We start from the raw sequence: 25802 nt of genomic DNA, 5'->3' as shown, positions 1-25802 counted from the left end.
TACTGCCTTTATTAAGGACAGGCTTAATACTGTGCAGTTAATGGTCCTGCGACAGCACTATCAGGTGATCGACAGTCAGCATGAGGAAGATTCCTCATTGTAGCTAAAAGAATAAAAGGGGGGATGGGAATGTGAGACTGAGTTGAGCCATGACAGGCTCCACTTTAAGACTGAAACTCAGCAGGCCTAAATCTTGGTGCCCGAGAACAGATGACTGGCTAAAGGAACTTTGGTATATCTACACAATGGAGTACTATGTAGCTGTTAGAAAAGATAAAGTCATGAAATTTATATACAAGTGGTACTGCACGGAAAGTATTATGCTAAGCGAAATGAGTCAGAAAGAGAGGGACATAGAAAGATTGCATTCATCTGGGGAATATAAAGTAGTAAAATAGGAAACTAACACCCAAGAATAGCCGAGATAAGTACCAGGAGGTTAATTCCATGGCTTGAAGGCCAGCCGCACGTGCTAGGGGAAATGGCAGGTCAGATAAAGAAGGGAGCACCAAATAAAGGGTGTTGGGAGGATCCTCCCAGGATGGGAGATGCATGCTGAAAGTAGACTATAGACCGAACTTGATTGCCACTCAATGGCTCTTTTGCAAACCACAGCACCCAAAAGGAGAGAGAACAAAAGGAAATGCCCTGCCACAGAGGCAGGATGGGATGGGGGAATGGGGGTGGGAGGGATACTGGGATCATTGGTGGTGGAAAATGGGCACTGGTGGAGTGATGGGTACTCAATCATTGCATAATTGAAACCCAAGCACAACATTTGTAAGTCTACAACTCTACCTCACGGTGTTTCACTAATAAAAATTTTTTTAAAAAAAGACTGAAACACAGCAGGCCTAAGTCTCAGTCTCCCCCATCAGAAAGTCCTGACTTCTCAGAAAACCGTATCACCCTGGGCAGGTAGACCACCTCATGGCAGTAGCCTATCAGAGTACAGGGCATGGGCCGTGGTGCCCAACCAATTAGAGAGGGCCTAGGGAGTAGAGTCATGGAACCAGACAGGGACCAAGAATTGGAAACATAATGCTGGGCTCTGAAGTCACGGGATGGGAAAGGGACCAGAATTGGAAACATATTGCCAGTTCCTAGAAAAAAGGCTGTTATATAACCAAAAACTTTATAAGCTCCCTGGAATTCACAGTCAGGATCCTTGTCAAGACTCCACTGCATTGGATGCGACTCGGACCCTAGCTCGAGTTAGCAATAAAGGGGCCTTGCATTTGCAGCCTCTGATCTGATCTGGTCAATGTGCAAGTGAAATTCCCTTCCTGGGACACAGCAGTCTGTGAAAGCCCCCACTAAGCTTCCTGTTTCGGTGAAATGACATTCATCAGCTTCACGGCTGGGCAGTGAGAGAAATGAATCAACACTGGAGGGAGAATGAGAAATGCCTCTGGGTAAAGGCGCCCAAGGGCCAGGGCCGTTCCTGCCCCCACACCAGGCCCTAAGTGCCCGCCCTGCACATCACATCCTATTCCTCCCGCCAACCCAATTCCCTGGCACCAGCGGGCCCCGCACACCTCCTCAAACACGTCCTCTGATTGGCCCCCACACCTGTCCCCAAGGTGACCGTTCCTGCCCACTCCCGGTGGACCCGGGACATAGCGTCTCCACACTCGCAGCTGGGCTGCAGGGCCACACGTCCCACACAGTGCCCTGGACATCCCTCTCCACACGTGCCTCCTGGGGCTCTTCAGATCCTCACAGCTACTCATCCAAACCCAGAAACCTAAAGGCTGCCCAGAAGTTCTGGACATTCCCTTCTCTGCACAACACACCAGCCCAGTCAGCACGCTTCCCTCTGCACACAGCACACAGCTCTGTCACCCCTGACCATTCCCCATGGCCCCGCTCTTCCCCCACCATCACGGGTGTGCCATCTCAATGGAGGCCCTGGACTGCCCTCTTGGAGACACTGGCCCAGCCCCCCTCCTTCCTTACCCATTGCTCTTACCATGTCCCTTCCTCTGGCACCATGCTCCGTGCCCACATGTTCCTGGGAGAGGTTCCTCTCCACACTGCTCTGCCTGTGGATATTCTCCACACACCGTGGCCTGCTGCTGTGATCACTCTTGAACCCCATCACAGGCACACCCACGGCTCTGAACCCAGTGCTGGGAGTAACCAGAGAGAGGGTAGGGCTGCAGGGTCTACAGGCTGTGCACCAAACTCAACTGAGTCCTAAGACCCTCCAGATGTGCTCAATGAAACGCGCATCCCAGATTCAGAGACATTTCTGTGTCAGAGTTTTGCTGGTTGAGGCAAGTCCAACAGCACTTAGTGTTACCCGGGCTCCCACCTATCAAATATGTGGCCCAGCCCTGAGTTGATGCCCTGCCCCTACTCTCCTGTCTCCAGAAATGAGAGACCATTCACCATGCCAGAGAGTTGTGTGCTCAGGTTATCTCAAATACTGCCAACCACATTGGTGATGAGTATTTCTGATGAGGGTCACTTGCAAGTAACTCCGGATAATTTGATTGAAATGATATTCCAGGAGGGATGGAGCCACCAGCAGGTCAATCTGTACCTGTGAGGTGAGTGCATTAGGAGCCTGATGGCGCCTTCAGACTCCCAGATACCCCAAAATTGTTGCTGTGCTTTTGGCCAGACCCGAAAAACTTGTCTACCAAGTTTACCAAGAAAGTAAAAGGCCAAAAGGTAGGTATGTGGGAGACATACCCACAAACCACCTCCGGCTCAGCTATAGAATTGGAGGCAAGTCCTCTCTGGTTCCTGATTGAACTGCTTAACGGCCATTATCCAAGAATCTCAGAAACAAATCCTGAATCCCAACGGCTTTTGCCAGAAATGTGTCCAGTTCCTGCAGTGGGTTGCAGGCTCTGAGTCACCCCAGGTGGGAATAGGTTTCGTGCCTTGGCCCGTTCCCCTGGCAGCCCGGTGGCCGCCATCCTCCAGAGGCCACTGGACAGTCAAGGTTGGACCCACAGTGACGAGACATGTGGGGCCTCACCGCATGGGGGTGCAGCTGGCCCTTTCCTCCCCGTCAAAACGAGACCCGAGTCGCCGCCCATGAACGGCCTCACTGGCTCCTGATCAAGCTGCTTAACAGCCATGATCCAAGAGGCTCAGAAACAAACCTCGAAATGTAATGGCTTTTGGCAGAAATGTGTCCAGACCCCACAGTAGGTTACTGTCACCGGGCCACCCCAGGGGGGAAAGGGTGCTGTCCTCCACCTGCTCCCCCTTGGCAGCTCAGTCGCCGCCATCCACCAGAGGCCATTGGACAGTCAGGTTTAGGCCCCCAGTGTTGAGACATGTGGGGGCTCACGGAATGGAAGTGGAGCTGGCCCTTTCCCTTCCACCCCAATGAGACACCGAATCACCACCAACAAGCGACCTCTCTGGCTCCTGATCAAGCCGTTTAATGGCCATGATCCCAGGGACTCAGGAACAAATCTCAAAACCCAGAAGATTATGGCAGAAATCCTTCAGATTTAATTGTGAAAACTTCAGAATTTCAAAATCACGCAGCCACTACTGCAGCCATGCGACATCATATGTTATTCATAACCAGCAACAGAAAATAAATTGTCCACTGCTGCCTTTTCAGCAGATCTGAGTGTTGGGGTAAAAATCCCAAGTAATAATGGTGGGTCTGGTGTGAAAATATTGAATGCAATCAAAGTAGATAGAGAGAGTAATGTGGAAATCATCTGCCCCACAAGTAGAGGGAGGGTGTGGGATGGGGTATACTGGAGTTTTGGGGGGGTGGAGAATGGGCACTGGTGAAGGTACGGGTGTTTCATTGTATGACCGAGACTTAAACCCAAAAGCTTTGTAATGGCTCTCATGGTGATCCAATAAATAAAATTATAAAAAATTGAAATAAAATAAAATAACATTCCAGGAGCTAGAGAGACAGCACAGCAGGTAGGGAACTTGCTTTACACCAGCTGGTCCAGGTTTGAACCCGGTATAGCATATGGTTGCCTGAGAACACGCAGAAATGATTCCTGGATGGTGGCCGTCAACCCCAGCCTGCACAGGCTCTGCCAGGCCAAACATCCCCTATCTGCAGTTGATGACTACACAACACACAACCAGACTTGACATTTTGCTTAGCAATTCTAACCCAGAAGTTTTGGCTCAAAAAATCAGCCTTCCATGCTCAGCGCCTGAAAGAGCCAGGGGTTGTCATACCTTCAGGTGCCTGCCCCTGGAAATCTCTGGCCCTTCAACACACAAACAAAAAATGCTGGAACAGAGGCTTTTTGCATTTTTTTAAATCTTAGGGTCAGAGTGAGTACTGCGTGCAGGGCGATTTCCTTCCACACAACCACCCTGGTTCGATGCCCACCACCTCCTGTGTCCCCCTGGCCCCCAGCACGATGTAGAGGGAAAGTTCTTCCAGCTGACACACTGGCCAGTAAGGCACCAATGGAAATGTGGGTCTAGCCCCAGGAAGACTTCACCAGGTTATGTGTTGGCCAAGCAGCGTTTGCACATCCTGAGCCCTTCGGAGCCCCGATGTCACTAGCTTCTCTCCTTCCTCCACAGACCAAGGATGCCCTCAGCCACCTCCACCACTTCTCACACCTATGGAAGCAGCGACCATGAGTGGAAAAGGGCTCGGAAACTGCCTTGGAGGTGTCCGCTAGACTCTTCCGCCAGTCTCTGTTTGTTAATAATAATAATTTTTAAATGCTTACATAACACAGGTTCTCTTGGATTCACTTGAGGGGTGTGGGAGGTGGCTTTTGGCTGGAGAGGAACTGCAAAGCGGTCAGTAGATTCTGCTGCTTTTGCTGGTGTACTCCTGAGTGTGACTCGTTGTGGCCTGTAGTGTGTCAAATTGGAGCAGAGCTATGGCTGCTCCTAAGGCCAAAAATGAGGACTCGGGGGTTATTCTGCTCGGAAACAAGCGTTGGTGCATTTTAACAAAACACTGTTGTAAGAACCTTTCAACAGACCACACTGTAGGATGAAAGTGCTTGGGTTTTTTTTTTTTTTTTACTCCTCTGAACTTTTAGATAATAGCTCATTTCTCTTACCCAACCTAAACAGGGTCCTCCTTGAGAAGGGGCAGAGAAAGATCCTCGGCTGACCATGACCGCTGCCCCAGCTACAGTTCCAAACTGGCAACGCATGAAGTAGTAAGGGAACATACAACTCCAAACTGTTTCCAAAATTCATAAGCGTTTATTAAAAATTTTATAAAATGGGGAGAGTAACCTTGTGATTTACTGTAAAAATCAAGTATGAAAAATGTTCATCAATTTAGCCAAAAAAAAAAACCCTCTCACCGTGATTTAAGGTACTGTACTATACGTTTGGCCCTCATGATATGTAAGATATGAGAAATCATTCTGCAGATAGACATGTAAAAACGAAGCCATGGCCCTTACTGGGGCTTGCAAAGGAAGCGCAGTTTCTTGGTGAGCATTGAGGCGAAGCAGGGGATCTGCTTCTTGCCGATGGCGTCCTTGTCAATGCTGCCCTGTACAGTGCGCTGGGACACCTTATAGTTGACCATAGTGAGCAGCTCCGTGATCTCCCGGTCAGTGCCGTACTTCGCCAGCACCTTACACAGATCCTGGATGTACCACGAGCCATGCTGGGTATCCCGGTGTGAGAAATACCCTGAAGAGGCAAAGCACAGGGTCATCATCAGGGAAATAAAGATCGCGGAGTTCCCCAAAGACTGTCAGACATGTCCCCAAACTGCTCTCAGGGGGGAGAAGGGGATTCATTAACGACTGCGGCACCAGCTGTGTCTGGACCAGTGAACTGAGAGGGGGTCCCTACCTCAGAGGGGTGGCCCAGGAAACTGCAGAGAGTCTAAGCTCAGGCACATCAGCCAGGGTCCAGCCGTCAGCTGCTGTTAAGGAATCTGGTACGGGTACCATCTTAGCAGTGCCTCCTCTGACACAGTCCCTGGAGACTTGAAAGCCAACAGCCCCCCACACTGTTGGCCATAGCGTGCTAACTCTTACAGAGACACCACCCAAGAATCAATAGGATTTTAGAGACAATAAAACATGGGGCAGGGTCTGGCTTAATCCTCCAAAGTCTAAGCACAGCAGCATTCACACCCCGAGGTGTCCCAAAGGGAGAGAAAATGGTAGGAACCTCAGAACCCGGAGGTCCCCAACAGCAACCCAGAGACAGATTCCAACCCTCCACGCTGGCCTGTGAGAAATTTAGACACTTTCAATTAGGAATCCTCACATTCCCATTCTGATAACCTTCCTGGAGAGGGTTTTCGAGGCAGGTCAGAGGCATTCAGCTTTACAGAAAATAATAATCTTAAGTTAAAGTCGGAAAACAGAAAGTGTCACTGGTAATGATTAACTTCAACAATACATTTGCGATTTGTAGAGCTGGGTGTGAAGATCGACAGCAAAACTACAGCAGCCAAGGCCAAAGAGGAAAATGTGGTAAGTAAAACTGTGCTTTTCAAATGAGTTCAAAATTGATTTATGAACCTCATGGTAATCGTAAAGCAAAACTGAAATTCAATATTACCTATCAGTTGATCGCTTTAGATGTAAATGGAATAACTCAAGAATTAACACCTTGAAGGGAACTAGAGAAGAGCAGATGAAAGAAGAAACATGCAACAACTCGCAGAGACGAAGGTTGACAGTAAGAGCTAAATCTCTGAGAATATAATCTCAGAAAACATTTAGTGAGGCTAATCAGGAAAAAAAGGCACAAATCAGCTATGAAAGAAAAAAGGGAGGTAGCCCAGATGTTAAAAGATGTACAGGCTGAGAACTAGGAGAGTGAGGAAATGAACCAGAAACCCAAAGCCGTTCCTGGGCTCACATACTCAAATATTAAGCCAGCCAAGCAATATAAAATGAATGACTCAGGGACTGCCATGGGGTCAGGCTCAGGGGGCGTTTGAGAAACTGGAGACAAGGATGGTGGGATGGGGTGGAACACCGTAAAAAATCATTATGAACATTATGAACTCTGTAAAGCACAGTGTTTATATAAGTTGTAAGGGGAAATTTTATTCTTAATTACAATATTACTAATTCAGTGCTCCACACAGGATATTCTGTATTACCAACCTTACCTACATCAGTAAACAGTACATCACTTACAAAATAAATAGGGCATGAGTACTGCACCAAAACAGGGGTACCGATGTCCAACAGTGGCTGTGACCACTCGCAAGGAGGGAGCCTTGGCTTGGTGCCACATGGGGTTCCCAACCGAAACCAAAGACCCCCGGGCCCCACACACCTTCGGCCACTGAGTAGCACATGAGGAAGTCAGCGCCAGCGGGCAGCGTGTACACAGACGCTGCATTCACCTGGGTTTCTTTGACTTCAAGCTGGCGCATGGCGTCCACCTCTTCCATGGGCTGGACAGGATCATCGTACCTGTCCCCACGACACGCCTACAACACAGGCAGGAGCAGGGCTTATGGGGGGCCACTGACGCCAGCGTGGTTCAGAGGGCCCCAGGGCCAGCTGGGGAAATGAACAGTCCTCTAGCTTGGGGACAGGCCGAGAACTGACATGTGGCCCCGACAGGACGAGAGGAAAACGGTGTGGGCACTCTCAAACTTCAGCAAATGGCACTGACAGAAAGGCGCCGGGGCTTCAGAATTTCTTTTGAATTATTTAGGATGTTAAACTGGGCTGAAATCTCCCCAGAGGAACCACAGGAAGACTTATTGCAATACAATAAGCGAAGCAAAGGGTCTTTATTGGCTGGCTCGAGATAGGGCCCTCATCCGGCTCACCCAGGCAGGGGCAGCCTTCTTGGAAGGAGAATCACCATGTCTCAAAAGCGAGGGACTTCGGAGGGGAAAGGGTGTTGCTCCCTTCCGCCCTCCTCCCTCTGGAAAGAAAGATGGCGGCCACATGGGAGCCTTGTGGACAGCAGGTATGAGCCTGGGGTGTGGGGGCAACTAAAACCTCATGGGAACGGGGGCGTTCTGGCCCGTCCTTCATGCCCTACCGAGGTCACCAGTTGCCCCCCACGAGTGGCTCTCCAGCACAGCCACGGCCCCAGAAGCACAAGGACTTAATGCAGAACCTGGCAGTTTGGAGCAGAAAAGTGAAAGGACTATGCGTTAATCCAGGCCATCATGTCTTCCCGGAGGGGAAAGGGTGTTGCTCCCTTCCGCCCTCCTCCCTCTGGAAAGAAAGATGACGTCCACATGGGAGCCTTGTGGACAGCAGGTATGAGCCTGGGGTGTGGGGGCGACTAAAACCTCATGGGAAGGGGGGCGTTCTGGCCCGTCCTTCATGCCCTACCGAGGTCACCAGTTGCCCCCCACGAGTGGCTCTCCAGCACAGCCACGGCCCCAGAAGCACAAGGACTTAATGCAGAACCCGGCAGCTTGGAGCAGAAAAGTGAACGGACTATGCGTTAATCAAGGCCATCATGTCTGTCCGGAGGGGAAAGGGTGTTGCCCCATTCTCCCTTTCCTCCCTGGAAAGAAAGATGGCGGCCGCATGGGAGCCTTGTGGACAGCAGGTATGAGCCGGGGGTGTGGGAGTGACTAAAACCTCATGGGAAGGGGGGCGTTTTGGTCCGCCCCTCACGCCCTACCGAGGCCACCAGTTGCCCCCCACGAGTGGCTCTCCAGCACGGCCATGACTCCAGAGCACAGAAACCAATTTCTTAACTATCTGACTTTCAGTAGAAATACTTCCAGGGTCAATAAGTAAAATAGCAGAAATCCAAAACCAACATTTAATTCTTGAACCCAGCTATAGAAAGCAAATCACTTTACAATGCTTTTTCAGCATGTCTGATTTGGCGGGGGGGTAAACTCTAAATAATAGTGGTGAATCTTTTAATGAAACAATGAATCTAATCAAAGCAGATAGAGTGTTAACTAGAATTCATCTGCCTCACAGGGACTGGGAGGGGTGGGGGGTGGGGTCTTATTGGAGTTCTTCATGGTAAAAAATAAGTATTGGTAAAGGGAAATGTGTTTGATATTTGCATGACTGAGACCTAAACCTGAAAGCTTTGTAACCTTTCCCGCAGTGATTCAATAAATAAATAAAATTTAAAAAAAAAAGCGAGGGGCTTTTAGCCCGTAGTATTATGTAACAGGGACTTTCCAAGGACCACCCTTGGCTGAAGTCTGAGGGTCTTTCCACTACTTGTACTTAGCTGACTGGTTGTAAGTTGGAGTTGCAGATGGGTTGCCTAAGACTTCCATAAGGTTATCAAGGTTATCTAGTGGTTACTAAGGGTTATTCTCTACCTGCATCTGATAGGTAACCATTAGTTGACGTCGCCATGGCTATCTCACTTTGGGGAAATTATGACTCAATTCCAGGTATCTGCGGTCAATTCCAGGAATTCTGGTACTGCAACCCTTGCCTAGCTTCTCCTGGCTTCTTTATGAGCCTGTCATGGTGCTGTCTTTGCTACTCTGTCTGTCCAGGGGGCGTGCTCATGGGCCTTCCCCAGCCCTCTCAGCTGAAACGAGGGGTAACACATTCCCGGGCCCAACATGTGGCCTACCTAATTGTCCTGAAGAGGAAAATTCTAGAATGTTCCATTTAGTGATGGGGAGCCAGGAATGGAGGTTGCCAGTGAGGACCCCAGGCTCGGCTGGTGTCACACCGTGGCTTACGTGGGAATCAAACTCGGAGACTCTTTACCGGTTCTTTCTAGGATAGGGTGGGATTATGACCAGGGTTCAAATTTCAACTCTCAGAGACAGCACGCAAAAGCCTCTCAGTGCCCGGAGAAGTTGTTCTGGGAACTGTCAGTGCCCTCACGATTGATCGCTCGAGGTCTCACCTGAATGATGAAAATCTTGGGTTTGCCCACCAGGCTCGGACACTTGTTGCCTTTGAAGAAGTCTGTCAGTGTGGAAATTTCCACCTTAGCGTCGAAGGCATAAATGTGATTGCCTTCACCGTGGCTCAGGAAAACACAGAGAAAGCAGTCAGCATCCGTGTGGCTGGCAGTTGACGCTAACATTCAGAGAGAAGCAAGCGCTCGTTAGCTCTACCTAAAAATCCATACCCCAGGTCCCCCCAGAACCTCCAGGAGTGAATCCTGAGCACAGAGCCAGGAGTAAGCCCTGAGCACTGAGGCCTAAACAAATTAACAAGCGAAAAACCCAGAATAATGACCAAAACTAAAGGGATCATGGTGGTCATATCTCAGGTCTCGAAAATGTTACTAACAATACAGTAATGAGAGATCACATTCATTCTTGTGACTCTTATGTGGTTAATCTTCACTGAACGAAAAATTAAACTATGTCAGACATGTGTGAACATGTAAAAAAAATAGTACACAAAGGTTTCTTGCAGGGAGACTTTTAGGGGGAGCCCTGTTCAAGCGCCCAGTGATTTTGGCAATCAAAACCTTTTTTGTCATTTGCTGCTTAGAACATTCAGGAAAGACCCTTTTTTGTTTTGATTTTGTAAACTCCTGTGAGTGCTCAGCTTCCAGAGCAGAATCCATTGCTTAGAGCACAGCCATTCCATGGACAGATAAAAGCATTCAAGGTAGGAGAGGCAAATCTGAAGGGAGTTTCTTTATGTCAGAATTCCAAGAACCCACAGGCACAGCCTGCAGGCAGCTGGAAAGCTCATGGCCAGCCCATGGCCAGCCTGTGGCCTGCTGCACTTCTGAGTCTGCTCTATTCAATCAGCAACTCCACTGTGCAACAGGAATGAAAGTGTGGCTCTACAGTGCCCCTTGGTCAGGGAAGCACTGGGATGTGGTCAGTTCGAGTCCTCCTGGCCTATGGTCATGAAGCTGCCTCAGCATTACCGTCTACAGCGGCCAGCCAGCCAGGTGTGTGCTGGACCTTGGTCAGTGCTAGGGCCCGGAGGCTTTACAAGGGTCCCTGACGTGGAGTAGGAGACTGCTGCCAGGGATTCGGGTAAGCTGGTGACAGACACGGACCATCTGGGCCCGTCTTTCCAAGCAGCCAGGCGGGGCTCACGCCTCCAGACTGTGGGGTGTCTACTTACCATTATACATTTTGAGCAGTATATCTTTTGCTCTGAGGTTGTCATAGCTTTCCACCTCGAAACCTAGTTTCTGAAGTCTGGGGAGCAAGAGGAAGGGAGGTTAGGGTCTACCCCGAGTCACCCTGCAGCCCAGCTGATCCCAGGCATGGACGCCCACTTACAGGACACACAAACTGACCCTCCAGGTCGGAACCATAGCACAGTGGGTACACGCTCACCACCCTGGCTGCCCAGAGGGTCCTCCGAGCCCAGCAGGAAGACCTGGGGGCACAGCTGGGTGGCCCCCAAAGCCAGACCAAACAAACTGACTCTTCCCTTGGTAAAAACAGACACCCAATAGGACGCTGAGGGTTTTTCCTGCTCATCCCCAACCCATCTTCTGGGGATTTCGCCTGGCTTAAGTGCCACCCTGGATGTACAGACACATTTCTGACAACGCGTTAGACCAGGATGTGCTGGCACAGGTCAGAATCCTCTCCAGAGTGCTCGCTTGCTTTGTTTTTGTTTTCTTAGGGGCATACCTAGCCAGGTGGTAGGGGGGAACTCCATCTGGTGCAAACCCCATGAGCTGCTCGGAGCTTGTGTGACAGTTGAGTGGTTCAGGTGCCAGCCTTGCTCACGGCCGATCCGAGTTCAGTCCCAGACACCCCACAGAGTCCCCTTCTCACCACCAGGGCTGACCCCTGTTTAAGAACCAGGAGTCCCACCAGGTGTGTCCCACCCCCCCAAAAAAAGAAACCCCCCAAGCATTCAGTGCTTATTACCAAACAGGATCATTGTGCAAATGTGGATAAGGCACCTCCCTGCCCCTCAGGGGGTCTGGGGCCCTGCCACTGAGTCTTGACTAGCAGGGCACAGAGGTCAGTACGCGAACCCCCGGGGGAGTGCTAAGGAATGCTGGGAGACCCGTCAGACACCAGAGCTAGCCGAGTTGAGGAGCATTGCCCCAGCTGGTGTCTGAGCTCGCAGCCTCCCGGCTGCTCTATTGGAGGCTGTGCCCAACAGGAACCCAGACATGGTACCTGCGACGGAGATTCTCCCGGTCTACGCAGGTGCCTGAGCGCTCTTTCAGACGCAGGTGATCATAGAAATGCTCATGGTTGAAGATCAAAGCGATTCCTCGCCTCTTGTGGTTCATTTTGTAATTTTCTTTTTGTTCTCTCTCTATGCTGTGGATGCTTAAAGAAAATGGTCACTTGGTTCTTAAAGAGCTTCTGGGAGCAGGGACAGGCTCTCCAGGACGTCCCAACACATTCACTCAGGGAGGCAGAGATCCAGGCGGGGGTGAGGGGGTCCCCAGGCCACAAAGTGTGGCCTGGACCAAGTTAGTTCAGGAGCCTCTGGTCCAGCCACAGCTCAGGCCGGCAGATCCAGTGCTGAAGTCCTTACCCCCACCCCCTACCCTTCCCACTCCCTGTACGCCTGTCTCTCCCACATCTCCAAAACACTGCCTGTCACTTGGATCTGAAATTAAGTCCTTTCCAAGTGGGGGCAGTGCGGAGACTACAGGGCCAGCCATGCTGCCCCACGCTGGCCCCAACGTTCACACATGCAGCCCGGCTGCCCAGAGAAGAGAATCGGGAAAGAACGTGTCTCACCTCCTGTGTAAGGCGACTGTTTCCAGTATGTGCTCTTCCTCACGTATTTGTGAAGAGTCGATCGTGGTGGTCATTTGACTCTTGCTTAGAGCTTTAAAAAACGGAGGGGGGGGGAAGTAGGGGTTCCAAAAGGCTCCAAATGCCACCCTTAAGGCCCTTCCTTTGGGGGAAGCGGAGAACCCCAGCGACTGGCTGGGGTTAGGGGAGGGACCACTAAAGCAGGATAAAGGAGCAGAATGAAAGAGATCCCATCCACTCCACACGTCCCCTACTGTCCCTGCCTCAGCCAGTACCATAAGCAACAAAAGGAGAAATGCTGAAGGCGTCAGAAAGGGAGCCGTGATGAGCCCCCACGGGAACCATGACGAGTGACGAGCGCCCAAGGCAGGAAATGCTTCAAGGCAGAGGGAACCCTTCCAGGGTCTAGATTTTGGGCGTTCAGTGATATGTCTTGTGAGGATGAATTGGAGCCATGACAGGCTCCACTCGAAGACTGAAACTCAGGAGGCCTAAGCCTCGGTTTCCCCCATCAGAAGTCCCGACTTCTCAGGGAACAATATTACCCTGGGCAGATAGGCCGCACGTAGGAACAGCCTATCCGATAGGGAACATGGGCAGTGATGCCCAGTCAAGTCGAGAGGGTCTAGGGAGAAGAGTCATGAGACCGGACAGAGACCAAGAATTGGAAACATAATTCTGGGTCCTGAAGTCACTCATGGAACAGGGACCAGATTTGGAAACATATTGCCAGTTCTTAGAAAAAAGGCTGTTATGTAACCAAAATCCCATATAAGCTGCTTGGAATTCGGAGTTGGGGTCCTTGTCTAGACTCCACTGCTTTCGATGAGACTCGTGCCCTAGCTCATAGTAGCAAAAAGGGGCCTTGCATTTGCAGCCTCTCCTCTGGTCTGGTCAATGTGCCAGCGAAACTCCCTTCCTGGGACAGAGCAGTCTCTGAAAGCCCCCACTAAGCTTCCTGTTCCGGTGAAATGACATTCATCAGCTTCACAGCTGGGAAGTGAGGGAAATGAACCAACAGTGGAGGGAGAGAGAGTAACACCTCTGGGTAAAGGTGCCCAAGGGCCAGGGCCGTTCCTGCCCTCACATGGGCCCTCACTGCCCTGCCGACCCACAATGGGCAGCCCAGCCCTGTACCTCAAACCCTGCGTTCACGTAATCAGTGAATTCTGTGCCGTACACCTACTTGTCCCCACACCTTTCCCTGGGGTGACTGTTCCTGCCACTCATAATGGGCCCGGGATACAGCATCTCCATACTCATAGCTGGGCTTTCTGAACACACAGCAAACACCCTGCCCAGGACATTCCACACAACTTGCCAACTGGGGCTCCTCCCGTCCTCACAGCAGCTCATCCAAACCCAGCAACCTACAGCTGCCCAAAGGTTCTGGAACACTCCCTGCCCCGCACACCCCACCCAGCCCAGGCAGCACACTTCCCTCCACAAATAGCACATGGCACTGTTTCCTTAGATCTTTCCCCACGGCCCCTGTCTTCCGCACCGTCCTGGGCATTTCTTCTCCATGGTGGCCCAGGGCTGAGCTCTCAGAGTCTCTGGCCCACTCCAGCCTCCTTCCTCACCCATTGCTCTTGGCGATGTCCCTTCCTCTGGCCCTGTGCTCTGTACCCGCACGCTCCCAGGACAGCTTCCTCTCCAGACTGCACTGCCTGTTTTTATACTCCACAAAATGGGGTCTGCTGCCGTGAAAAGTCTTGCACCACACCCCATTACGGGCACACCCAAGGCTTCAGGCCCAGTGCTGGGAGTGACCGGGGAGAGGGTGGGGCAGGAGGGCCAATGTGCTGTTCACCATACTCAGATGAGTTCTGAGACCCTCCAGATGTGCTCAATGAAACGTGCACCCCAGATTTCAGAGACATTCCCGTGTCAGAGCTTTGCTATGTGGGGCAAGACCAATGGGGCTTAGTGTTACCTGGGCTCCCACCAGAACAAATGTACCCCAGTCCCTGAGCTGTTGCCTGGCCCCTGATTTCTGTCTCCCGGAAGGAGCAACTGTTCGTGAGAGAAACTTGTGTGCTCAGGTTATCTCAAATACCGTCTTCTGCATTGTTGTTGGCACAGAGAGTTGTGTGCTCAGGTTATCTCAAATATCTCCTTCCAAGTAGGTGAACAGCACACAGAGTTGTTGCTCAGGTTATCTCACATACTGCCTTCCACGTTGGTGATCAGAATTTCAGATGAGGGTCACTTGAAAGTAACTCCGGATAATTTGATGATTAAAATGATATTGTAGGATCGAGAGAGACCGCACAGCAGTAGGGCACTAGCTTTACACCGGATGACCCAGGTTGGAATCCACGGCATCGTAAATGGTTACCTGAGCACCTGCAGGAATGATTCCTGAGTGCTGTCTGCTAACCCCAGCCTGCACAGGCTCTGCCAGGCCAAACATCTCCTTTGTCAAGGTGATGACTATACAACAAAGAACCAGACTTGACGTTTTCCTTAGCGATTTCTAACCCGAAGTTTTGGTTCAGAAAACAAGCCTTCCATGCACAGTTCCTGAAAGATCTAGGGGTCATTATACCTTCTGTTACCTACACCGGACCTTCAAGTCTCAAACAAAAAATGTTGGAACTGAGGCTTTTTTCTTTTTCTTTTTTGAAATCTTGGGACCAGAAATGATATTACAGCATGCAGGGCATTTTTCTTGCACACAACTGCCTGGTTCGATGCCCAGCAACACATGTGGCCTCCCTGGCCCCCAGCAAGATGCAGAGGGAAAGTTCTTCCAGCTGACACACTGGCCAGTGAGGCAATGAGGGAGCAGGGGTTCTAACCCCAGGAAGACTCCTCCAGGTTATGTGTTGGCCAGAGCATTTGCTCTTCCTGAGCCCTTCAGAGCCCCGGTGTCACCTGAATCTCTCCTTCCTCCAGAGACCGAGGATGCCTCACCCACCTGTGCCACTTCCAGTGCCTACGGAAGCAGTGGGAAATGGCTTGGGATCTCCCCAGGTGGTGTCCACTTGACTCTTTCATCGGTCTCTGTTAATAATAATTTTTAAATGCTTTACATAACATAGGTTTTCTTGGTTTCATTTGAGGTGTGTGGGTTGTGGCTTTCGGCCAGAGAGGAAAGGCAAGGCGGTCAGTGGATTCTGCTGCTTCTGCTGGTGTCCTCCAGAGCATGACTAGCTGTACCCTCGAGCATGTCAAAGTGGAGCAGAGCTATGGCCACTCCTAAGTCTGAGAACGAGGACTCGGGGGTTATTCTGCCCAGAAACAAGCATTGGTGTATTTTAACCAAACACTGATGTCAAAACCTCTGAACTGACCACATTGTTGGATGAAAGTGCTTGGTTTTTTTACTCCTCTGAACTTTTAAATGATAGCTCGTTTCTCTTACCAAACCGGAATGGGGTCCTCATTGCAAGGTGGCAGGAGAAAGATCCTCGGCCGACCCATACCACTGCCCCCAGCTACAGTTCTAAACTGGCAAGGCATGAAGGGATGAAAGAAACTACAAGGGGCTGGAGCAATAGCACAGCAGGTAGGGCATTTGCCTTGCATGTGGCCAACCGGGTTCGATTCCCAGCATCCCATATGGTCCCCTGAACACCGACAAAGGGAATTCCTGAGTGCAGAGCCAGGAGTAATCCCTGTTCATCTCTGGGTGTGACCCCAAAAGCAAAAAAAAATACAAACTCAAAACTGTTCCCAAATCTCATAAGCATTTATAAAACATTTTATAAAATGGAGAGATAACCACCTTGTAATTTACTATAAAAAATCAGGTATTAACTTCGTCTTTTCTAACAGCTACATAGTACTCCATTGTGTAAATGTGCCAGAGTTTCTTCAACCAGTCATCTGTTTTCGGGCACTCAGATTTTTTCCAGATTCTGGCTGGAGCGATAGCACAGCGGGTAGGGCGTTTGCCTTGCACGCAGCCAAAATGGCCGACCCAAGTTCGATTCCTCTGCCCCTCTCGGAGAGCCCGGCAAGCTACCGAGAGTATTCGATATGCCAGACACAGTAACAACGAAGTCTCCAATGGAGACGTTACTGGGCCCGCTCGAGCAAATCGATGATCAACGGGAGGGCCTTTACTTTACTTTACTTTACTCTGGCTATTGTATAGAGTGCTGCAATAAACAGACAATTGCAGATGTCACTTCGGCTATACTTTTTTGCCTCTCTGGGATATATTCCCAGGAGTGGTATTGCTGGGTCAAATGGGAGCTCAATTTCTAATTTCTTGAGAATCATCCATACTGTTTTCCAAAAGGGCTGAACCAGTCGGCATTCCCACCAACAGTGAAGGAGTGTCCCTTTCTCACCACATCCGCGCCAGCACTAGTTGCTTTTGTTCTTGTGGATATGGGCCAGTCTCTGTGGTGTGAGGTGATACCTCATTGTGGTTTTGATCTGCATCTCCCTGATTATTAATGATGTGGAACATTTTCTCATGTGTCTTTTAGCCATTCGGATTTCTTCTTTGTCAAAGTTTCTATTCATTTCATCTCCCCATTTTTTGATGGGGTTGAATGTTTTCTTTTTGTGGAGTTGAACCGGTATTTTGTATATCCTTGAAATTAACCCCTTATCAGATGTGTAGTTGGCGAATATCCTTTCCCATTCAGTTGACTGTCTTTGTATTTTGGTCACTGTTTCTTTTGAGGTGCAGAAGCTTCTTAGTTTAAGATAGTCCCATTTATCTATCTCTGTTTTCACTTGCTTGGCCAGCGGTGTGACTTCTTTGAAGACACTATTAGCTTCTATGTCATGAAGGGTTTTGCCAACATTTTCCTCAATGTATCTTATAGATTCCGGTCTGATGTTGAGGTCTTTAATCCACAAGTGGTACTACATGGAAAGTATCATGTTAAGCGAAATGACTCAGAAAGAAAGGGATAGACATAGAAAGATTGCATTCAACTGGGGAACATAAAGTAACAAAATAGGAAACTAACACCCAAGTATGGCAGAGATTAGTACCAGGAATTTTACTCAATGACCCGGAGGACAACCACACATGTTAGGGGAAGGGGGAGCTCAGAAAGAGAAGGGAACACCAAATAAAGGGTGTTGGGAGGATCCGCCCACGATGGGAGAGCATGCTGAGGGTAGACTGTCGACCAAGCATGATTGCCACTCAATGCCTCTTTTGCAGACCATGGCACTCAAAAGGAGAGAGAGGGAAGTGCCCTGCCACAGAGGCAGGGTGGGATGGGGGCTGGGGGGGGAGGGGATGCTGGGATCCGTGGTGGTGGGAAATGCGCACTGGTGGAGGGATGGGTGTTTGATCATTGTATAATCGAAACCCAAGCACAAAAATGTGTAAGTCTACAACTGTACCTCATGGTGCCTCACTATTAAAAAATAAATAAATATTTAAAAAATCAGGTATTAAAAGTGTTCATCAATCGTAGCCAAAAACCACTCTCACCATGACTTAAACTGCTGTGCCATACGTTTGAAACAGCCCTCGGAGACTTGAAAACCAACAGCCCCCCACACTGCTGGCCATAGTGTACTAACTGTTACAGAGACACCATCCAAGAACAGATCAGTTCTATGGAGACAACCAAAATATGGGGCGAGGTCTGGCTTAATCCACTGAGTCCAGGCACAGAAGCATTCGCATCCAAGGGGTCCCAAAGGAAGATAAAGGGGTAGGAACCTCAGAACTCGGAGGACCATGACAGCAACATGTCCTGTACACGGATCAGAAACCTCCACGCTGGCCTGCGGGAAATTAAGATGCTCCCAATCAGGAATCCTCATATTTCATTTCTGAAAACCTTACTGGAGATTGGTTTCTAGGCAGACCAGAGGCATTCAGGGCATTCAGCTTTACAGGAAATAATAGTCTTAAGTTCAAGAGGGAAAACAGAAAGTGTCGCTTGTAATGAGTAACTTCAACTATACGTTTGCTATTTGTAGAGCTGGGCGTGAAGGTCAATAGTAAAACTATATCAGCCAAGGCCAAAGAAGAAAATGTGGGGAGTAAAACTGTGCTTTTCAAATGAGTTCAAAACTGTTTTATGAACCTCATGGCAATTAAAACTAAAGCAAAACTGGCACTCAATATTACCTATCAGATGATTGCTTTAGATGTAAATGGAGTAACTCAAGAATTAACATCCTAAAGGGAACTAGAGAAGAGCAGATGAAAGAAGAAATATGCAGAAACACGCAGAGGCGACAGTGACAGTAAGAGCTAAATCTCCGAGAATCTATACTCAGAAAACATTAAGCGAGGCTAATCAGGGAAAATGTTACGAATCAGCAATGAAAGCAAAAGTGAGGTAACCTGATGGCGAAGGATCTACAGGCTGAGAACTAGGAGAGTGAGGAAAAGAGCTGGAAACCCAAGCTTACCCCGGGGTTCACACACTCAAGTATTAAGTTAGCCAAGCAATATATAATGAATAAATGAGGGACTGTCAAGGGAGCAGACTCATGGGGTGGTGGGATTGGTATTGGAACAATGAATGCCCATAACAAATCATTCTGAAAATTTGGAACTTTGTAAAGCACAGTGTTTATATAAGTTGTAATGGGAAATTTTATTTTTCAATTTTGTATTACTAATACAGTGCTACACACAGAATCTTCTATATTAACAACCTCATCTACATAAGTAAACAGTACATCTCTTACACAATAAATAGGGCATCAGTACTGCATCAAAAACATGGGCACCAGGTTAAAAGAGACCCTAACAAAAACACTTCAAGACATATCATAGTTAGATTGAATGATGGCACGGACTGGAGACACAAGACTGCAAGCAAAAAGGTCAAGGAGGAAATCACATGCAAAGGAGCACCCCTTAGATTCACAGTAGACCTATCAGAGGAAACCCTCCAAGCCCGAAGGCAAAGGTGGATATAGTGAAAAAAAAAACTCACTGAAATGAATGCTTCACCAAGAATTCGCTATCCGGCTCTCACTCAAACTCGAAGGAACGGTACATTATTTTCTAAATAAACAGCAGATCAGGAACTTCATAGACTCAAAACCAAACCTAAGAGAAGGGCTAAAGAAACTAGTATAAAATAAGACAAACCCTAAGAGCACGACAGACCCTTACAGAAAGATGACACAAAACCCCATAACAATAATCTCTCTTAACATCAACGGTCTAAATGCATAAAATTAAAAGACACAAAGTGGCAAAATGGATTCAGAGACAGAACCCAACATTCTGCTGCCTACAAGAAACTCATCTCAACAGTAAGAGCAAACACAGACTCAAAACTAAAGGATGGAAAACAATCCTGCAATCAAACAGCACCCTCAATAAAGCTGGGATGGTCATACTAGTATCCAACAAAATGAATTTTAGGTTAAAAAAGATTAGAAGGGACAGCAAAGGCTATTTTCTATTCATCAAGAAATACATGCAACAGGAAGAAATCACACTCTTATATGTATATGCACCTAACGAGGGAACAGCTATACATTTAAAACAACTGCTAACGGACTTTAAGGAGGACATTGCTAGCAACACAATAGTACTTGGAGATTTCAACATCGCCTTATCCACCTTTGGATAGATCAACAAGAACAAAACTCAGCAAGGAAAGATTGGCTTTGAAAGAAGAAATAGAAGAGATAGTGCTTATAGACCTACACAGGGCTTTATACCCCAAAAAGAAAGAATACACATTCTTCTTCAGTGCGCATGGAACATTTTCCAAAATAGAGTATGTGCTAGGACACAAAACATACCTCAATAGAATCAAAAAGGTAGAAAGAGTATCAATAATCTTTTCAGACCATGATGCACTGAGAATAGAAGTGAATCACACACAGAGATGGAGAACCAAATCAAACACCTGGAAATTAAAAAACTTAATGTTGAACAACGAGTGGGTCAGGAAGGAAGACAAGGACAAAATCAAAAGATACCTGGAAACAAATTGAATGAAAACACGAGCTACTAGAACCTATGGGATGAAACGAAAGTCGTGTTGGGGGGGGGGGGAATTATAGCTCTGCAAGCATTTCTCAGGAAGGAAGAAGGGGCCCACATAAAAAACCTGACTTCACAGCTCAAGATTTTAGAAAAGGAACAATGAAAGGAGCCCAAATCAGGCAGAAGGAAAGAGATCATAAAACATTTAAAGAGGACCTTTTGTTTTGCCAGTTCTTCTCTAGCTTTTCCAGGAAATTGAAGAAACAGAAACACTCCCAAAGAGTTTCTATGAAGCCCATATCTCTCTAATACCAAAAGGAAACAAAGACACTACAAGAAAAGAAAACTACAGGCAGATATCCCTAATGAACACGGATGCGAAGACTCTGAACAAGATTCTAGCAAATAGAATTCAACAACTCATCAAAAAGATCATACACCATGACCAATTGGGATTCATCCCAGGGATGCAAGGATGGTTTGACATTTGGAAATCAATCAACATAATCCATCATATCAACAAAAGAAAAGACAAAAATCATATGATCATATCAATATATGCAGAGAAAGCATTTGACAAGGTCCAGCACCACTTTATCCCCTAGCCAAAATGGGGATAGAGGGGACTTTCCTCAATATGGTTAAAACTATCAACCACAAGCCTACAGCAAGCATCATCCTCAATGGGGAAAAACTGAAAGCCATCCCCCTAAGATCACTGACGAACAAGGATGCCCACTCTCTCCGCTACTGTTCAGTATAGTACTGGAAGTACTTGAAATAGCAATTAGGCAAGAAAGAGATATTAAGGGCATCCAGGTAGGAAAGGAAGAAACCAAACTCTCACTATTCGCAGATGATATGATACTATACTTAGAGAACCCTAAAACCTCTACCAAGAAACTCCTACAAACAATAGACTTGTATAGCAAAGTTGCAGGCTATAAAATCAATACCCAAAAGTCCATGGCTTTCCTATACGCAAATAGTGATAGAGAAGAAAGTGACATGAAGAAAACAATCCCGTTCACAATTGTGCCCCAGAAAATCAAGAACCTAGGAATCAACTTAACTAAGGAAGTAAAGGACCTGTACAGAGAAAACTACAAAGTGCTACTTCAGGAAATAAAAGAGGACACGAGGAAATCGAAAAATATCCCCTGTTCATGGATTGGGAGAATTAACATTGTCAAAATGGCAATACTTCCCAAAGCACTGAACAAATTCAATGAGATCCCTATTACGATACCCATGACATCCTTCAAAGAAACGGAGCAAACACTCCTGAAATTTATATGGAACAGTAAACCCCCAAGAATAGCTAAAGCAAACCTTGGGAAAAAGGAAATGGGAGGAATCAACCTCCCTAACTTCAAACTCTACTACAAAGCAGTAATAGTTAAAACAGCATGGTACTGGAACAAAGGAGAGCTGTTGACGACTGGAACAGGGTTGAATATACTGACATATCCCCTCAAGCAAATGATCATCTAATCTTTGATAAGGGAGCAAGAAAAGTGAAGTGGAGCAAGGAGAGCCTCTTTAACAAATTGTGCTGGCAAAACTGGACAGCTATATGCCAAAAAGTGGGCTCAGATCTCTGCCTAATGCCAGGTACAAACGTAAGATCAAAATGGATTAAAGACCTCAACATCAGACTGGAGTCCATAAGATACATTGAAGACAAAGTTGGCAAAACCCTCCATGACATTGAACCTAATCGTATCTTCAAAGATGTCACGCCACTGGCCAAGCAAGTGATAACAGATAGACAAATGGGATTATCTTAAACCAAGATACTTCTGCACCTCCAAAGAAACAGTGACCAAAATACAAAGACATTCTACAGAATGGGAAAGAAAGGATATTCGGCGAATACACATCCGACAAGGGGTTGATATCAAAGATTTACAAAGTACTGGTTGAACTCCCCAAGAAGAAAACATCCAACCCCATAAATAAATGGGACGACGAAATGAACAGAAACTTTCTCAAAGAAGAAATCCGAATCCCTAAAAGGCACATGAGAAAATGTTCTACATCATTAATCATCAGGGAGATGCAGAACAAAACAACAATGAGATATCCTTTCACACCACAGAGACTGACCCACATACAAAAGAACAAAAGCAATCGTTGCTGGCGTGGATGTGGAGAGAGAGGGACACTCCTTCACTGCTGGTGGGAATGCTGACTGCTTCAGCCCTTCTGGAAAACAGTATGGACGATTCTCAAAACATTAGAAACCGAGCTCCCAATTGCCCCAGGAATACCACTCCTGGGAATATATCTCAGAGAAAAAAAAAAGTATAGTCGAAGTGACATCTGCACTTGTTTGTTCATTGCAACACTCTTTACAAAACCGGAGTGTCCAAGAACAGGTAAAGGTAACGGTTAAAGAAACTTTGGTACATTTACACAATGGAGTACTATGTAGCTGTTAGAAAAGATGAAGTCATGAAATTTACATACAAGTGGTACTACATAGAAAGTATCATGTTAAGCGAGATCACTCAGAAAGAGAGAGATAGACATAGAAAGATTGCATTCATCTTGGGAACATAAAGTTACAAAATAAGAGAGTAACACCCAACTACAGCTGTGATAAATACCAGGAGGTTCACTCCATGGCTTTGAGGCCAGCCTCACACTCTAGGGGTAAAAGCAGTTCAGATAGAGAAGGGAGCACCAAATAAAGTGTGCTAGGAAGATCTGCCCAGGATGGGAGATGCATTCTAAAAGTAGACTACAGATCGAACATGATTGCCACTCAATGTCTCTTCTGCAAACCACAGCACCCAAAAGGAGAGAGAGAACAAAAGGGAATGCCCTGCCACAGAGGCAGTGTGGGTGGGTGGGAGGGACACTGGGATTGGTGGGGGAGGAGAATGAGCACTAGTGGAGGGACGGGTACTTGATCATTATATAACTAAAACCTAATCACAAAAACTTGTAAGTCTACAAATGTACCTCATGGTATTTCACTAATAAAAGAAAAAAGTGAGGGGCTTTTAGACCATAGCATTATATAACAGGGACTTTCATGGACCACTCATTTGGCCGAAGTTTGAGGGCCTTTCCACTACTTGTATGTAGCTGATTGCTTGTAAGTTGGAGTTGCAGAAGGGTTGCCTAAGATTTCCATAATTTTACATAGTGGTTATTAAGGGTTATTCTCTACCTGCATCTGATTGGTAACCCTTAGTTGACCTCACCATGGCTAACTCACTTCTGAGGAATCATGACTCAATTCCAGTTAACTGCGCTCAATTCCAGAAATTCTGGAACCGCACCTAGACCTAATCTTATTCCGGCTTCTTTATGAACCTCTTATAATGCTGTCCTTGTTTGTCTATCTATCCAGGGGGTTGATTAGGGGCCTGCTCCAGCCGTCTCAGCTCAAATGAGGGGTAATGCATTCCCGGGCCCAAAATGTGACCTGCCCAGTTGTCCCGAAGAGGAAAAATCTAGAATGTTCCATTTAGCGAGAGGGAGCCAGGAACGGAGGTGGCCGGTGAGGCCCCAAGGCTTGGCTGTTCTCGCACCCTGGTTTCCGTGGACATAAAACAAGGAGACTCTTAACCGGTTCTTTCTAGGATAGGGTGGGATTATGACCAGGGTTCAAATTGCAATTCTCAAGGACAGCATCCAAAGCCTCTCAGAGCACGGAGAAGTTGCTCTGGGAACTGTCAGTGCCCTTATGGTCACTCGCAATCTCACCTGAATGATGAAGATTTTGGGCTTTCCCACCAGGCTCGGACACTTGTCGCCCTTGAAGAAGTCCATCAGCATGGCAATTTACAATTTAGAGTTGTTGGCATAAACGTGATTGCCTTCGCTCTCGGTCAGGAAACACAGAGAAAGCAGTTGACGTTCATGTGGCTGGTGGTTGCCGCTGACGTTCAGAGAAAAACAAGTGCTCCTTAACTCTACCAAAGAGTCCAGTCGGCACCCCCCAGGCTCCCCCCAGAATCTCCAGGAATGAAACCTGAGTACAGAGCCAGGGGTAAGCCCTGAGCACTGCAGCTTAAACTAACAAACAAAAAACCCAGAATAATGACCAAAGCTAAAGGGATCATGGTGGTCATACCTCAGGTCTCAAAAATGTCTCTGGCAATACAGTAATAAGAGATCACATTCATCCATGTGACTCTTATGTGGTTCATCTCCGCTGAATGAAAAATCAAACTATCATAGCAGTGTCTGCACATGGAATAAATCAGTACACAAAAGTTTCATGCGGGGGGACTTTTATGGGGAACCCTGGTCCGGCCCAGTGATTTTGGCAATCAAAGCTTTTTTTGTCATTTGCTTCTGAAAACCTTCTGGAAAGACTCTTTTTTGTTTTGATTTTGTAAACGGCTGTGCGTGTTCAGCTTCCAGAGGAGAGAATCCACAGCTTGGAGCACAGCCATCTCCACGGACGAATTCAAGGGAGGAGAGGCATATCTGTAGGGAGCTTTGTGATGTCAGAATCTCAACAGCCCAAGGGCACAGGTTAAAGGCAGCTAGAAAGTTTATTGACGGCCCATGGCCAGCATGTGGCCAGGCGCACGGCTGAGTCTGCTCTGTTCAATCATTGATTCCACTGTGACATGGGAATGAGAGTGTGGCTCCACAACACCCTGAGGAGAGAGAGGCACCGGGATGTTGTCAGTTCAAGTCCTGCTGATCTGTGGTCATGAAGCCGCCTCAGCATTCCCATCTGGAGCAACAGGCCAGCTGGGCGTGTGCTGGACCACAGCCAGTGATGGGAGCTGAAGGCATTGCAGGGTCCCTGACGTGGAGGGGAGGAGAAGCCTACTGGCCGGGACCCGGATAAGTTGGCGACAGACACTACTGCCCGGGGCCCGGATAAGCTGGCAACAGACACAGACCTTCCAGGAACTTCTTCCAGAGCGGACAGGCTGGGCTCACATCCCCAGACTGGAGGGCGTCCATCTACCATCATACATCTTGGGCAGTACTTCCTTTGCCCTGAGGTAGTCATAGCATTTTACTTTGAAACCTACTTCCAGAAGCCCGGGGAGCAACAGGAAAGGAGGTTAGGAGCCACCCCACAGCCCGGCTACCGCCTTCCAAGTACATGATCAGCACAGAGAGTTGTGTGCTCAGGTTATCTCACATACCACCTTCCACGAAGGTGATAAGAATTTCAGATGAAATTGCAAGTAACTCCAGATAATTTGATGATTAAAATGATATTCCAGGGTTCAGAAAGACAGCACAGCAGTATGGCACTTGCTTTACAGCAGCTGGCCCAGGTTCGAGCCCTGGCATCGTAGATGGTTGCCTGAGCACCCGCAGGAATGATTCCTGAGTGTTGGCCGCTAACGC

The 25802-nt window shown here is 47.9% G+C and overlaps 1 protein-coding gene across 1 annotated transcript; it reads right to left on the bottom strand.

The window, feature by feature from the left end:
• Window positions 1-5383: 5383 nt before the first annotated feature.
• On the bottom strand, window positions 5384-24257 carry LOC130025982 (caspase-6-like). The gene is made up of 7 exons (XM_056116646.1): window positions 24186-24257; window positions 12850-12872; window positions 11981-12136; window positions 10959-11035; window positions 9769-9944; window positions 7237-7393; window positions 5384-5622 (listed from the first exon to the last, which is right to left on the bottom strand). Exons 1-7 carry the CDS (start codon window positions 24255-24257, stop codon window positions 5384-5386), a joined length of 900 nt encoding a protein of 299 aa, XP_055972621.1.
• Between the last annotated feature and the right edge of the window lie 1545 nt (window positions 24258-25802).

This window comes from Sorex fumeus, unplaced genomic scaffold (assembly GCF_029834395.1).
Source record: "Sorex fumeus unplaced genomic scaffold, SorFum_2.1 ptg000033l, whole genome shotgun sequence".
Taxonomy (NCBI): Eukaryota; Metazoa; Chordata; class Mammalia; order Eulipotyphla; family Soricidae; genus Sorex; species Sorex fumeus.
Note: the sequence above shows the minus strand (reverse complement) of the source record. Positions and strands in the feature narration are given on the sequence as shown.